This window comes from Carassius carassius, chromosome 10 (assembly GCF_963082965.1).
Source record: "Carassius carassius chromosome 10, fCarCar2.1, whole genome shotgun sequence".
Taxonomy (NCBI): Eukaryota; Metazoa; Chordata; class Actinopteri; order Cypriniformes; family Cyprinidae; genus Carassius; species Carassius carassius.
In genome coordinates, this window is record NC_081764.1 from 29,300,342 (window position 1) to 29,317,626 (window position 17,285).

The following is a 17,285-nucleotide window of genomic DNA, read 5'->3' on the forward strand; positions in this document are numbered from 1 at the left end:
ACACACACACACACACACACACACACACACACACACAAACACACAAACACAACATAAAATGATTCCTACCTGTGCTACCTCCTGGAAGTCATCATGCCGTTTTTGTAGTGCTCGTGCTCTATGTACAGACTTCCCAACTCCTGTGTGTTTACTGAGGAATGCCTCTCCATGGTTTTCAATCCAGTCCAAGACCTGAGCACACACACATCAACACTGAATATGTATATATATACATGTGTGTGTGTGTGTGTGTGTGTGTGTGTGTGTGTGTGTGTGTGTGTGTGTGTGCGTGCACAATGTGTATGTGTGTATTGCAGATAATGTTAATGCAATAAGAGGTCACTTAAGTGTTCATTAGTTATGTTTCTACACACACACACACATACATTTTTAAAAAGCCCTCAGTAATAAAGGGAAATTAAAAGTTTTAGTTAATATAAAGTTAATACATTTAATAAACTGCATGTCCGTCATTAAAAATGGACAATAATAAATATAATTAAATGCAAAATTCAATTCACATTAAATCTGGCAGTATGCTTTAATCATATTTCAAAGACAATAGAAGTAATTATGATATATAAAGATGTATTTTAGTAATTAGTTCACCCAAAAATTAAAATGCTGTCATCATTTACTCACCCTCAAGTTGTTCCAAACTTGAAAGAGTTTCTTTTTTCTATGGAACATAAAATAAGTTATTCTGAATAATGTTGGAACTATGGAAGTCAATGGGGACCAGCAACTGTTTGGTTACCCACATTCTTCAAAATATCTTTTTTGTGTGTGTTCAGCAGATGAAAGAAACTCATACAAGTCTGGAACAGTTTGAGGGAAAGTAAATTATGACAATTTTCAACCTAGTCTTATTCATGTCGAATTTATGTAAACACTCTTAAGTTCAACTAATTGCATTTAATATAAATTTAAACTATAACGCACTCATTAATTTCATATATATTTTTTTAATAACATGCAATTAAGTGTCCAGAAACAATACACTCAATTTGCACTTGAGCATATTAATAAGTACTGTTTACTTAACATAATAAGTACTGTTTTTAACTGTATGCTAAATTGTGTTTCTTTTTCACAAGAGTCATTTAATTTGTGATGTTTATTTCCGATAGAAACATTTAACATATTCTAACAGCAAGTCAGAGCTTAAATAGTTAGTTCCAAAGAGGCTCGGGGGATTTTTGAAGGTTCAGCAAACTTTGACAGTTAGAAGTCAAAGTTCTTTTAGTTCACCGCACAAGCTCAATGCTCGAGTAAACCTGTCTCTGTCTAAAGAGACCCTGGAAAGATTCCAGCCACATCAAAGAAACAACACAGTCCTGACAGAGAACCGGTGAATGTACAACAAAAAGCCCCTGAAGGCGACGGCCACAGGAAGCAGAGTGTATTGTTGGAGGCATTGACTAGAGGCCAAGCACAATACTTCCGTCCCTCGAGGACGCTGAGGCAATCTCAGGCAACTCTATGAGCCAGAGTCCGTGTCACTTCCTCTAATGCTCTCTGCACTTGATATTTGTTCTGCCATAGGAGAAACATTGTTACACACAAAGATCTAAAAACAGCTGCTGAAAGGTTGAGAGGCTGGGGTCAGATTAGTCAGATGTTGAATTCTTTGTGTATAGTGTGTGTAAGTGCATGCAGGATTGCATCTTTGGGAATTGCATGCATATCTGAGCATATCTATACATGATTTCCATAATCCATATACCTGCTGCACATCTTGTTGAAACACACACAGCTGAAGTCTCTGGTGCAGCCGGAGCTTGCGGTGTTGCAAGAGACCCTCCAGTCTGCGATACTGATGAACTACCTCATGGACCACCTCCAGAACCCCCCTCACCGCCTGACTGTAGTCGGCCCCTGCCGTCAGGGACCCGGAGTCAGGCGGAGGCTGAGGCCTCTGCAAAACATCCAGTAGTATTTTTCCTTTCTGACTGACCTGCAATCAGAAATAGGACATTCAATAGGCAGTGGCATTTTCATTTTGCACTTTACTACTTCAAGTGTCTGTGTGTTTTAGATTACCGATTAAAACATTCTAAGCATAATATGTAGGCTACTTCTTATATTAAAAAGTCTACAAAAAAAGCATCTCCAAATGCTCACCTCTGTATATGCTGTGGTGACCTGCTCGTATAGATTCTGGTGGTTGTGAATAGCTATCTCCAGCTCTTGCGCTGCTGTGGGCAAGCTGCCCTCACCACATGACTTCATCCATCCCTCCATGCTGGACAGAAACTAAGAGAGAGAACACCCTCATAAACTTTACAGCATAAAATGGCCATTTCAAGGTGCACCGTTGTAAACACCCATTAAAAACAAGCTCAGACATAATTTAACAGAGTTACTGAGGATTATACAAATTGGGGTCATAAATCAAAGGCATGAAGAAGCTATGTGTGCTATGTGTCTAGACAAATAAGTTATTAATGAAGAAAGAGACTGAAGCTGACAGGGGAGCCAAATAGAGGAAATCAGGAACTGTTGAAAAAAATGGATCAAATGAGTCAAGGACCCAAAATTAGTTTAAAAACTAGTTTAATCATTTATAATAATATCACATAGAATGAAACTGAATTTGAAAATTGAAATTGAACTTACTTATTTACATTTAATGAAAAATAATCCATACCTTCAAAATTTTTGGTTCTTTTTAAACAATCAACGCTCAACATTAAAAATTGGGAAACATTGGATAAGCTGAATGGGCTTCCCAAAATAATTTGATAAAAGCAATTTATGAGTCTAAAATCTGATTTTAACAAATGTGTTCCCAAAAAAATAAATAAAAAAAATGTCTGAATCCAAACAGCCCAGTTATTACCTGTTCAGATTTCTGGTGGAACACAGAGGACATGGCAAGGATGGCACTGCGCTCCTCCAGCGCCGAGGCAAAGCTCTTCCAGTCCTGATCCAGCTGGCCAGAGATCTGCTGTATCTGAGCGGCAGCGTAATGACCCGCCTCACACAGCCGCGTCGCCACCGAGACGATACGCGAGATATTGACATACGCATTCTTAAAAGAAAGAAACAGGATGCCAGAAGATGATAGCATTAAATTAGTAACAAGAAGGTACAAAAGCTGTTCAGTTGTGTCCAGTGAGAATGTATCAAGGGTGTTTTCTTGTAGCATTCCTTCGTCATACCATAGAGTTCATAGCAAAGTGGTCATGCTGGGTCTGTAGATTTGCTGCATGCTGGTTGCTCACACCAATGTCTGTGTGTGTCTGCAGGAACAGCTCTTTGTTGTGTCCGATCCATTCAAACATCTGCAGAGAGAGAAATGAAGAGAAAAGTGCTGATTCACAGACAGTTTGGTCTCAAAAAACCCTTCAAAAGTGTTTAGACCCAGATTAAAAGAAACACTCAGGCTGTAGATTACCATACTGGACCAATCAATATTCACATTTATACATAAATATTTACAAAGCCTAGGCCTAGTCAAATCTGCTTAACAGTCATTCTAGGGCTTTGGGTGATTTAACTCGCTGTTAGTGTTCTAGTGATCTACACATGAACCTTAATATACACAGATTTTCTCTTTGGCTGATTTACAAGCAATAGCCCTTAGTGTTCTGGCTCTGGTGGAGCACAGATGGGCTCAGTCAACAGGACCGGAGAGAGTGAGAGTGCTTCTCCGTTTGGGCTTAAACGGAACACACGGCCTCCCATAGACATCAGGCCACAGAAGGGAGTACAGTGAACATACTATTATCATTCCCATCATTCATTATTTACACATTCATATGACCTCCACTCACAGCACTCTACTACCATTACATGACTTTTTCATCGAATCATGCTAGAACTAGCTTTTTAAAAATGTGAGTGGTGTTTACGTGTGCAATATATACAGTAGTAGAAAACACACAAATTGGTACAACATATTTTACTGCCACAATTTAACTAAAAATAGGGAATTCGTTAATGAAACATAGCTATAAAGTTATTAGAATGAATTCTTAATTTGTGGCCTTATCTAAATATTTTTTTTTCTGTCACGTGCAAAGCGCAATATTTATTAAACTGATGAAAAAAAAAGAAAAGCTTTAAGGTCTAAAAGCATAGGCATTAAGACTCAAATTTATTACAAACATAAAAAATATCTGTATATTTGAAAAATATATTTCATTGCATATACAATATATTATTTTTTAATATAATTGTTTGATATAATTAAAACAATTATTATAATGTTTAATTATATTGTTGTTGTTTTACTATCATATTGTTATTAAATATTTTTAGTACAACAGTATTTTTACTACAGTAAAACAATGTTGGATCATATAATTCCCATTATAATAAATATTCTCATTTTATTAATTTTGCTATAAAGCTTTTATTTTATTATTTGTATTTAGTTATTATTATTGTTATTAAATACATGTAACAATTTTTATTTACAATACAAGTATTATTCCTACAGTAAAATATAAACATATTTAAAAAAAATATATATATATCTATATATATCTATATATATATATATATTAATTGTTTAAAATTATATGATTAAATAACAAATACTAAATACAAACTTATTGTTGAATATTATTATATTAAAATTTTATATTTTTATTAAGTTTATAATTTAATAAACATTATTTAAATAATTAATAAAAAATATTATAATTATAATTATATATATATATATATATTATTTTTAATATATAATGTATAATATATATAATATATATATTATTATAATTATAAACACTCTCAATTTGTCCTCTAACCTTTTCTGCATCCTGCTCGTACAGACGTAACTGAAAACACTGGTCTAGCTGTTGTTTGCGGTTGTGCCAGGCCTGTAGCAGATGCTGCCGCGTAACTTGAAGTTTATCCAATAGGGCGGAAATCTTAGGTACCAAACTCTGGAAGTCAGCCCCACCAGACAGCCTTCCGTCGCCTCCGTCCCTGATCTTTTGAAGGAGTCGCTGTCCTTCATGGTCTAACTCATCCACAGGTGCCTTCGTCATAGTCTTCCTCAGTCGAGCGTGCTCCTCCAGGAGTTTCCGTGCTTCCTCTGCATTAGTTGCCAGCTCCTGGTGAGAAAGCACCTCTTGCAGCTCCTCCAGCCGGGAAAGGAGGTGCAGAGCGCCTCCAGTGAACTCCTCAAGGGAAACACGGAGCTCAGTCCATTCTACATGGTTATACTCCAGGGTCCCTTCCAGATCTGCCGTCAGCTGAGATGGATCCACTATCTTAGTCAGACCTTCCACTGAAACCATACTGGTCTAAAAGAAGCAAAGAACAACATCATGTACCAAATAGTATATAATACATAAGGAATAATAGTCCATTAATTTTGCCCACATTTTTCATGAGCTGGACTCAAAGATCTAAGACTTTTTCTATGCACACAAAAGGCCTATTTCTCTCAAATATTGTTCACAAATCTGTCTAAATCTGTGTTAGTGAGCACTTTTCCTTTGCCGAGTTGATCCATCCACCTCACAGGTGTGGCATATCAAGATGCTGATTTGACAGCGTGATTATTGCACAGGTGTACGTTAGGCTGGCCACGATAAAAGGCCACTCTAAAATGAGCAGTTTTATCACACAGCACAATGCCACAGATGTCGCAAGCTTTGAGGGAGCATGCAGTTGGCCTGCTGACTGCAGGAATATCCACCAGAGCTGTAGCACGTGAATAACCTGATCAACTCTATGCGAAGGAGATGTGTTGCACTGCGTGAGGCAAATGGTAGTTACACCAGATACTGACTGGTTTTTCGGACCCCCCGGACCCCCAATACAGTAAAATTGCACATTTTAGAGTGGCATTTTATTGTGGTTAGCCTAAGGCTCACCTGTGCAATAATCATGCTGTCTAATCAGAATCTTGATATGCCACACCTGTGAGGTGGCTGGATTATCTTGGCAAAGTAGAAGTGCTCACTAACACAGATTTAGACAGATTTGTGAACAATATTTGACAGAAATAGGCCTTTTGTGTACATAGAAAAAGTCTTAGTTGCATTTATAATTTTGTTCAGTGTAATTAGAGCTTTTATTCAGCAAGGATACATTAAACTGATCGAGCAAAGAACTTTCTATTCATCAAATAATTTTTTATATATATAAATATCAAACAGCTTAAAAAACATTAAGCATTTTTAACATATATAATAATAGGAAGTGTTACTTGGGCACCAAATCAGCACATTAGAATGTGACACTGAAGACTTAAAAAAAAAAGGAAAAATATGTAAAAAAAATATTTTTGCACAGACAAACATACTGAACTGTATTGGCAAATCATTTCATTTTTGTCAGTTTTCGAATATTAAAGGGATAGTTCACCCAAAAATCAAAATTATGTCATTAATAACTCACTCTCATGTTGTTCCAAACCCGTGAGACCGTTTATCTTCGGAACACAGTTTAAGATATTTTAGATTTAGTCCAAGAGCTCTCAGTCCCTCCATTGAAGCAGTGTGTACGGTATACTGTCCATGTCCAGAAAGGTAAGAAAAACATCATCAAAGTAGACCATGTGACATCAGAGGGTCAGTTAGAATTTTTTGAAGCATCGAAAATACATTTTGGTCCAAAAATAGCAAAAACTATGACTTTATTCAGCATTGCCTTCTCCTCCGGGTCTGTTGTGAGAGAGTTCAAAACAAAGCAGTTTGTGATATCCGGTTCGCGAACGAATCATTCGATGTAACCGGATCTTTTTGAATCAGTTCACCGAATCGAACTGAATCGTTTTAAACGGTTCGTGTCTCCAATACACATTAATCCACAAATGACTTAAGCTGTTAACTTTTTTAATGTGGCTGACACTCAAACAAACCAATATCCCGGAGTAATGCATGCACTCAAACAGTACACTGACTGAACTGCTGTGAAGAGAGAACTGAAGATGAACACCGAGCCGAGCCAGATAATGAACGAAACATTGACTCGTTCACGAGTCAAGAACCGGTTGCATCGGTTTTCGGATCACCAGTAGTTCTTTCGGACAGTTCGATTCAATAAACCGGTTGAAGAAAACGGTTCACCGGTTCTTTTGCGCTCGACGTAATGGCGTCATTGGCGATGATTGCCCTTGATTCAAGCCTTCGGTTTACCTGGGCTCATAACACTAGCACAGAGTCAGTTCAGAATCAATCACCAAAAGAATCAGTTCGGTTCAGACACGCTGTGTGTCGGTCTGCTTCATGCTGAATCACACATGCGTAGTGTCATCAGCTCCTCGGTTCTCGAGTCGGACGCGTCTGAAAGAAACGGTTCTTGAATCGAGAGCGAGTAAGTCTTTTGTTCGTTATCTGGCTCGGCTCGATGTTCATCTTCAGTTCCCTCTTCACAGCAGTTCAGTCAGTGTTTGAGTACATGAATTACTCCGGTATATTGGTTTATTTTAACTCAAAGGGAGTGTCAGCCACATTAAAAAAGTTAACAGCTTAAGTCATTTGTGGATTAATGCATATTGGAGACGTGAACCGTTTAAAATGATTCAGTTCGATTTAGTGAACTGGTTCAAAAAGATCCGGTTACATCGAATGTTTCGTTCGGGTACTGTATATCACAAACTGCTTTGTTTTGAACTCTCTCTCACAACAGACACGGAAGAGAGGACAATGATGAATAATCGTTTTTGCTATTTTTCGGACCAAAATGTATTTTCGATGCTTCAAAAAATTCTAACTGACCCTCTGATGTCACATGGACTACTTTGATGATGTTTTTCTTACCTTTCTGGACATGGACAGTATACCGTACACACAGTTTCAATGGAGGTACTGAGAGCTCTCGGACTAAATCTAAAATATCTTAAACTGTGTTCCGAAGATAAACGGAGGTCTCACGGGTTTGGAATGACATGAGGGTGAGTTATTAATTACATAATTTAGATTTTTGGGTGAACTAGCCCTTTAACATATTTTGATAAAATCAGTTTTCTATGGCTTCTCTATAAGACAAAATTCCATTCTTATACCTCAAATGTGAACTTGGCACTGCCAAAATTGGTCTTCTGCTTCTGCCAGAAGTTATCTGGTTTGATAATGAGAGCGACGCAGATCTCAGCTGGAAATGACTCCTGTAGCGTCTTCAGCAATGGCTTGATTAGATCCCACTTAGAGCCGCGCATATCTACGATCACTGTAAACCCTCGTTTACTTACATCCTCACTGCACAGGATAAAGAAACACTTTTAAACAATTGCTTTAACTTGCATAGTAACGCATCAGTTAAGCTATATATGTTTAAAGTTGCATCACATTGCATCAGAATGCCCTAAAGATCAAATACATGCTCTAATCAAATGGTTTAAATGTATCCATATCTTACCCTTTGTCTGAAATTTTAGCAATTATATAATAATAAATTGTAGAGGTGCTGTAAGCAATTTAAATAAAGGTGACCTATTATGCAAAAATCACTTTGAACACACGTGTTTGAAAACAGTTGTGTGGCCGCAGTGTGTGAAAACAACCAGCCTATAATGGTAAAAATGAATACGCTAATTTTTTTATAATCCCAATAAATCATAAACAGTCTCTCCAAACAAGCAGTTCCAGATTTCTTCCTACGTACACGTCATCTTACGGAAAAGTCCGATTTGTGATGCTCTCTGCCCTATTAGCATAGACATCAGCCTGAGTGAGAAGCAGCGGTCTGCCATTACTGTTCTCTTGCTGTAGCTGCTGTAGATACAATGTCAGCGCCACAGAGGCATTAAAAGTGTTGTGTGTTAGGATTCCCCTACCAACATAGGACTCTTCATAAACCGCTGAAGACACAGTGGTTAAATTTCAAAGGAAATGTCCCAAGAAAAAAACCCAGAAAATGTCCTATTTGTTTCTGCTAATCATTTTATGCCGGACTGCATTACAAACGAGGGTCAGTTCAGCGCTGGAGTTGTGCAAAGATTGCTTCTGAAAGAGGGATGGATACCAACGCTTTGTGTGCAGAGCAAAGTAAGTATCTGCTTCATATTTAGTTTTCACAATTGCCTTTCTGAAATACTACCATTGTTTCTACCTGTTTTCACTGAGGCTGCTTTCACATGCTACCAGTATGATCGTAAATAGGAATGTGGTAGTGAAAAATTGCATATGAAAGCAAAATGAAGTTGACTGCTTGAATTTGTTGAGCATGAGATCTAGAAGCTCAAACCTCTTCTGAAAAGGGAGGCGGAAGCACCAGCTAATTTGCATTTAACGGATGTAAGGGCCATACATTTGGCCCAATGAAGGTATCCAATGGGGCCGAAGGTTTCCTGCAAGTTCAGTCTTTTCGGTGTGCAAAGTTACTGAATTTCATTTAAAATGTAATCTCACTCCATTTTATTATGACCTCAAATTTAGGTTAGAATGCCAATTTATAACCTGGGCACAGTAGAGAGGTAGGTCACCAGTTTCCTTAAGTCTTCTTGCTTTATTCTATCATGATTACTTCGTGCAGGGAATGTAAGGATAGGTCCTCCTCTCTTGTCTCTTCCTCCTGAAAAGAAAAGGACAGTTTTATTACTAATTTTACTACTCAAAGGACTTGAATGGCCCTAAATACGGTAATACCCATGAGCCTATGTGCTGTGTGTGCATGCTTAAGAGGGTGCTGAGATAAAGCTGTTCCACGGTGAATGAATGTGTGTGTGTGTGTGTGTGTATGTGTTTACAATGCAATTATACATTTCCCACCTGAGACAAAGGCAACCTTCTCTCTTAAAACTGTTAGAACATCAGCCGCGTTGATTCCATCATTCCTAAGAGATCCTGATGAGAAAGATGGAACTGAGAGAGGGGAACAGAAAGAGAAAAGAAAGAGAAAGTTATATATCAAAGTTATACTGTATACAGACTCAGGGCTGTAACCACCATAGACAAAAAAGGCAACATGCCTGCTCCAATTTTCAGAAGAATAATAAATAACTAAGAAGTGTTTTTCAAATGATTCTCAAAGGAAAAGTTCATCATTCAACCTCATGTCCTTTCAGCTAAACCCATATGATTTTAATTCTTCTGTTTATTGCAAAAAGAGATGCTAAAGATCATGTTCTTGCTGCTCTTTTCAATACAATAAAAGTGAATGGTGAAGAGGACTGTTAAGCTCTAAAAATGTAAAAATAGCAACCATAAAGTTAAAGTACCACAAAGGTGGTCCTCTGCACTGTATTCCAAAAAGTTTGAAGCCACATATTAATTTTGGGTGAAAAACAGGATAATTAATTTAAAATATTCTCCTCCATCACAGTTCTTATATTTAATTTCAGCAATTATAGTATGCACATATTCAGATGTGGCATTCATGATACAGCTGAGACAAGAATAAAAAAAAGTTTGACATCATTCTGGATGATAACAATGATGTACCATATTTGAAGTTATACTGATGTGAGCATTGACTTTTCCTGACAATAAGCTGTTATAGAAATTCAATGACTTCAAATTGTGTGATTACTACTAATCCTAAAGCTAAAGCATTTGTATAAACTAAACTAAAACTAAAGCATTTGTATGTTTCTTTAAGTTATTTTTTAGCTTGACACCTGGTCACCATTCACTTTAATTATATGGTACAGAGCAGCATGAACATTCTGCTAAATACCTCTGTTTGTGCTCTATGAAAAGAAAAGAAAACATTCAGCAAATTACATGAAGGTAAGTAATTCATCGCAGAACTTTACTTTTTGGGTGAACTAAAGTTATTACATCAGGTCTCCACAAATACACAGACACACAGACACAGACACACACACAGACACAGACACACACACACACACACACACACACACACACACACACACACACACACACACACACACACACACACACACACACACACACACACAAACATGGTTTCTTTTAAAGCAGGTGCAAATAGAGTTGATGCTATTTACACTAAGTGAACACATTATAAAACAGTATACAGTAATAACAAGATATTAAGTGTATGTTTATTTAACTAATTAAGGTGCCCCAATTATGACATTTCCAATAATACATTAAGTTATTGTCTCCCAAAAGAAAGAATCAACTCTGAACAGCCTAAACGAGTTGTTAGTAATTTGAATCCCACTTCCGTGAAGGCTACACATCACCGGGTAACACATTTGCATAATGCCCATATGTTCTACATTGGCCAGCTGTGAACAACTTGACCCCGCCCTCAAACACTCTAGCTTATTCATGTGGTTCACATTATGTCGAGAAGACACTGTGTACCAGACTGTGAAAGTAAATTCATTTCATTTTTACTTTCAAAAGATGAAGCTGCAGTGAATCAGCAGTTAAAATTCACAGCAGTAAAATCCCAATTTTTTTTTGTTTTCCCGTCATTTTACTGATGACTGCTTCTCTAATCTTGATGATTTCAACGCAGGATTCACAAACACTTGCTGTTGAAAGATGCCTCAGAACCCAGTTTATGTGGACCAGCTAGCTCCACTGAATCACAAACTGTAAGTATGATAAATAATAAATGTTTATTTTTTTTATTGAGCAATACAAATAATGAACTGTCAATAGGCATATCGTTGCTGACACACGCTGTATGCGGTAGACCAATAACAACAGACTCGGCCAATTTCAATTATAGGCCTAATAAATATCTATTAACTACTTCACTTTTATAAAAAAAAAAAAAGAAAAAAAAAAAAAGAAAAATTCTCAAAGCTGATATGTTATGGTAAAAAGTTGAAGAATGGGATTTGATAAAGGCAGATTCGGACTTGGGTCGGTCTCATCAAAAGATAAATCCTAATCTTTACTCCCTACATCACAGTTATAGTTAGCAGATTGGCTTCTTTTGTAATCATGTGTGGCTCAACCAGACAATAGTTGAAAGAATTTGGGTTAATAGACATTGCCAACAAGGTGGGCTAATTATCGTAGACACTGTTTTTTTTTATAGATAATATATGAAATTTTGGTTTAAACATTGCATGTACTATAACATCTCAGAAATACACTGAAACAACAGTTCTGTTCATGGTAAACATACTGTATATACACAGAGGTTGTTGGGGGCATGCTACCAGCATTGCTGCTTTCTAAGTTTTGTATAAGGATCAAAGGGGACACATGCATTCTGTAAACAATGAATGACAGACAACAGTATTAAGCGTAATACTGGATTCATGAAAAATAGAGTGGTAAGACTTAGTAGGTCGAGCAGGGGGCAGGGAAGCCCAGCTGTTGGCACATCTCCTTCTATTTAGATTCATTAGTGGTGTAATCTGCCTGCTCTGTTATCCCATAGCCGACAGCTGGGAACCGGGACAGCCGGTGGGGAGAAGTTCAATCACACTTAAAAACACATAGACAGCAGAAACACATGCAGTATATACACACAAGGTGCATGCTCACAGATGCGCTAAATGCACTTGCATACACAGACACACACATACACAACTGTGCAGGACATCTGTTCAGTCTGCATGAGTTCTAAAAAGGCCTTTACACCACTTATGTCTGCATTTTATCTCTCTTGCTCGCTCTTGTCTCCAGACTACATAAACTATTAAACCTGAGTGGAAGAATTTGATGCTGAACATGGCATGTTAAATTTACTGTGAGAACTTCCTTTTCCCAGCCCCTGCTAGAGGACAGATGCTATTTCACAATCTCTCTCTCTCTCTCTCTCTCTCTCTCTCTCTCTCTCTCTCGCATATATATAAGGACACGGTCATTTCCAATTTACAACTCTGGTCTAAGTGAGTTCTCCAAAGCTCTCTCTCTCTCTCAAAAAAAAAATAAAAAAGTATTTGCACAACAGCTCAAAGGTTTGGTGCAGGTAACATTTTTTTATGTTTTTGAAAGTCTCTTTTGGTCACCCAGGATGCATTTATTTTATTAAAAAATGCAGTAAAAACCATACTATAATGACAATTTAAACTAACTGTTTTCTTTTAAATATATATATTGCAAGGCTGCACAGAGGTATGCCAATAAATACATTGACAGGCATGTAGGAAAGCCTATCATAGCCCTCAGACCGAGGGATATATTGGATGAACATTTTATGGTCCGACGCCTTCCACAGAAAATATAAATTCATATTAATACATTTAGACCACTTAGTGAAAGAAAGAAAAGGTGGCCCATGCAACTGATGCTCTATATTCTAAGTCTTCTAAAACCATACGATAGCTTTGTATGAAGAACATGAAGAACTGTTCATGAGTTTATTAATCCAGTTCACATATCAGCACATTTGAAATACAGAAGAAAGTAAGGTTTGGAATAACATGAAATTGAGAAAAAATAACAGAATTCTAATTTTTGGGCGGATTAATACAACTAACATAGAATGTCAGAATCAACCAATCCAGATTGAATACACTTCAGCACTTCACTATCAATGTTTTTCACCCAAATTTTTTTTAAATGTAATACGGAATAATTGCATTTTTAAATTTTCACTCCTAGAGTCAAATAAATTATATTTTTATTGCAAAAATACTGCTTGTTATCTTATTTAGGTATCTGAAAAGATGTGTTTTACAAGGTCTCGACAAAAAAAAAAATCACATAATTAATTTGCAGTCCCACCTGAATAACACCTTGCGACTTAATTATTAAAAAAAATAAAAAAAATAGTGTAACGCTGCATCTCTAATCGGTTCACAAACTACTATAAAGCAAATTTAGTTATTTTATACATTAACATCAAATGTGCTCAGACTACGTAATATCTTTGGATATCTATTATATATAAAGTATGTGAATATGTGAATGTTTTTGGCCTAGTATTGCCCACAAGCTCTTGCACAACAAAAGAGGCTACATTCCAAAACCTACTGATCTGCCTCACTGCCTACTGTGAGGCTTCTTTCTACAGCGGCATCCAAGCTGAGATGGAGCTTGAGTGACTGATTTGTAATGCTCTGCATTGGTAGCAATGCCATACATCACGCAAATAGCAAAGTAGTTTCTACTCAGTTGACTGCAATATTGCTAAGCTAACAACATTAGGGTTTAATAAGCATAATAACACTAAACTATAATCAGTACTGAGCTGTAATCAGTGGTTTTCAGTCCTTTCTTTCTTTATTTGTTTATTTTTTAGTTTTGCTGCATTGCAATTCCTTGCTTTCCTTAAACTTTTCAGTTTCATTTCTAAAAAGCAGATTTAAAATTTCAAAACAAATTTAGCAAGATGCTAATGCTTACATGCACATGCAATAAATAGTATGCAACATTACTTTTCCATCATCAGCAAAGTACTTGTAGTGCATAATGTAACTATCCAAAATGGGACGCAGGTTATCACAAAACCTGATCAACCATGTTGCTTCTACATTAAACTTGGAAGTACCAAAACACGTGCAAAACATGCATTATGTATTCCTACAATATTTGATACAGTATCATTATTTTCCACACAACTAAAAACAAAGTGTTCATATAAAATACTCAAAAAAAAAAAAAAATGCTGGACTGGGCTTTAGCCAGCAGAACCAGGGACCGTTGCAAGCATTGTGAATACAGCAGATAGATTTGTAACCTCTAAGATGTCAGATGAAAGGACACGGGCATCACTGAGATGTCATGAGATTATCCACTGCATACAAAGTGCTGTATCTATACCCGTATACACGATTAACCGGTAGAAATTTGGTCAAGATTTTGGACTCTATTGCCACGTTGCATGAAGATATGCAGTGTTTTTATACAATCTATGTAGCATTTCTTATTTATTTGTTCTACTGTAGTTGTTTTTACTTGTCTTCAGTCAGCTTGAAGATTTTGTTTATTTATTTTTTCAGGCTAGTAGGCTATTCATTTTTTGTGATATTGACATTTGTTGACAAAAATTATTTAATTTTTACGATATAAATTTTTTTATATCTTAAAGACCATATGTAAAGAACAAATATCTATATTGTGATATATACTGTTATCGTGAAATAAAATTACTCATATTGTGAAATTAGATTTTGGTTATGTCACCCACCCCTACATTTCACAAGGATGCCATGCGCTATTTTCAGCATGTTTTATGAGATCTTCATCATGTATGCTTCATCTGAGTAACATATTGTATAAGTTTGACACTGTATGCAATGTGGACTAACTTTGTATGTTAATTCACTGAACATCACAAAAGAATCCCACTGTTGCCCATAATGCCACCTGACGAGAGGGTTGGGATATAAAGCATTCTGAACTTCCCATGTTACAGGATCAGGGTGTATCCACATAAACAGTAACACAAATCTCATAAAAGTACCAGGAAACAGCCTGCTCTCTGCAATTACTAAATAATACTCATCCTAAAAAGTTGCCAAATGGCCCTCAGGATCGAATCCTGCCAAGGACAGCAAGAACATTGACAGGGCCAGTAAGCTATGATTATGGCCCTTACAGTCCTGGGAAGTCAGAAAACAATGGTTGGCTGAGGTTTGGTGTTAGTATGAACTATTGTGTAAGTCTAAGCTGTGAGATCAGAATTGGTCCTAGTCCAAAAACACTGGCCTGTGATCTCACGTAAACTAATTTTATAGGTGCCTGGCTATTAAGGGGAATGTAGATTTGAATGGGACATGGGGGCTATTTTCAAAAGCTATTTTTCTAAAAGAAATTAAACAATATGTTTAATATATTTAAGATGAATTGCATATTCAGACACATTTAAAAATAATCTCTACAACATTGTGTAAATCACACTCTGGCTAAAGCATGTGATTTAAAGCAGAAATGTGTAATGTGATCAGACAGTCTGCTAACGTCTGATGACATCTTCTAACAGGCAGATGGCTTTGAAATATTACATAGATATACAACAATGACATGTGGTGGACATCTGAAGTTAAGTCCCATGGGTTTGGCTTTTTTAGCACAATGTAAATTCATGTTCCATTTCATATTTTTCCATTTTAACACAATTTTAGGGTCAGCAGGCTAAGAAACACAATCTACCTTACATTATCAACAATCAACATATTCTATATATATATATATATATATATATATATATATTTTTTTTTTTTTGTCATCATTTTTTTACTCACCCTCATGTGGTTTCTAACCTAAAAAACTTAATCTTTCTAAAAGCAAATTTAGATATTTGAATACAGCCTAAGGTTTCAGTCCCTTCATTGAAGGACCAGGACAAACTGTAACCGATTTTGGAGGTCAATACTCAAAATTGTATGATGACTTGTTGGATTGAAAATGTGTTTAGTTGGTTTACTAAAATTATGTGAACTGAATATTGATTAACGTTGGCAGTGTTGGGTGTAATGCATTACTAATAATTAAATACTTTCCCTTAATTTGACTTCTAACTATAGAACAATTTTATATAAAACAGTAGTGAATTAAACATTGAAATTTAACATCTAATGTTATGTTTTAAATGTAACCTTGGCTTCTCCATCTAAATATGTTGGTGAGTTCAAGAATAAATGATGCAATTTTACATTATTTATTGGAAAGAATTAAAAGAGTAGTTTAATGTTTATCCTTGCATTATTTAACTGGTTAAGGTTGACGTGATTTTTTTAGGTAATTAGTAATAATTATAATGCAATACTTTTTAGAGAGAGTACAGTAATCTGTTGCTAATAATCAATTATCTTTTTAGAGAACTTACCCAACACTGAACACTTTAGTTGAGCCACCTGAACTGAACATTTTCAATGCAGCAATTTATTAGCAGAGTATAAACCAAAATCTTTTTTCTTAAAAAAAAACAAAACAATCCATAAGCTTTTAATGTAGATGAACCTTAGAAAAAAGGCCTCATAAACCAAATCTAGTATATTAATTAAGTGGATTAAACCAAGTCTTGTGAGCAGATCCAATTGCTTTATGTGAAGAGATTTCATTTAGGCTTTTATTTACATCTAAACAATGATCGACACACATACATAGAGCACATCACAAATGGTGAACGTGGAAGTTGAAACGTTTGTGCATGTTGCATGAGAACCAGTGAGGTGTGTTTTAGCATGTGAAGCACACATGACATAAATGATGACAGTAGCTAAAGTTTTGGGTGAACTATCCCTTTAATATTACATTTATTGAAACAAGTCACATTAAAGTCCTATAAAGATTTTATAGAAATGATTGCATTGCTGACAAATGATAGGAAGTAAAAGTATCATAATGAAAAAGTGGCAACTGAGTTGCCCCTAATGGACATAATCCAAAAATACATTTCTGAAATTGATTCCACTGTCTCCTGGCCAACACAATCACTGAATGTACCTATTCTGCTCAGAGAACTCCAGTCCTGAGCAGGAATCTTGGCAACAGTTGCTACAGCAACCCCTCTGGCCCTCATTCAGGAGAGATGGCCTG

At 36.2% G+C, this 17,285-nt stretch overlaps 1 protein-coding gene across 1 annotated transcript in view; it reads right to left on the bottom strand.

Moving 5' to 3' along the window:
- Positions 1-285: 285 nt before the first annotated feature.
- The window catches only part of LOC132152116 (kalirin-like), a 29,425-nt gene continuing 12,425 nt past the window's right edge, over positions 286-17,285 (bottom strand). Inside the window, exons 2-9 of the mRNA XM_059560826.1 lie at positions 9,675-9,767; positions 9,363-9,477; positions 7,970-8,162; positions 4,758-5,258; positions 3,165-3,287; positions 2,843-3,034; positions 2,125-2,256; positions 286-1,957 (exon numbers count right to left, since the gene is read on the bottom strand). Of these exons, the coding sequence (XP_059416809.1) occupies positions 1,571-1,957; positions 2,125-2,256; positions 2,843-3,034; positions 3,165-3,287; positions 4,758-5,258; positions 7,970-8,162; positions 9,363-9,477; positions 9,675-9,767 (1,736 nt within the window). The 3' untranslated portion in view covers positions 286-1,570. The remainder of the gene's footprint in view (positions 1,958-2,124; positions 2,257-2,842; positions 3,035-3,164; positions 3,288-4,757; positions 5,259-7,969; positions 8,163-9,362; positions 9,478-9,674; positions 9,768-17,285) is intronic.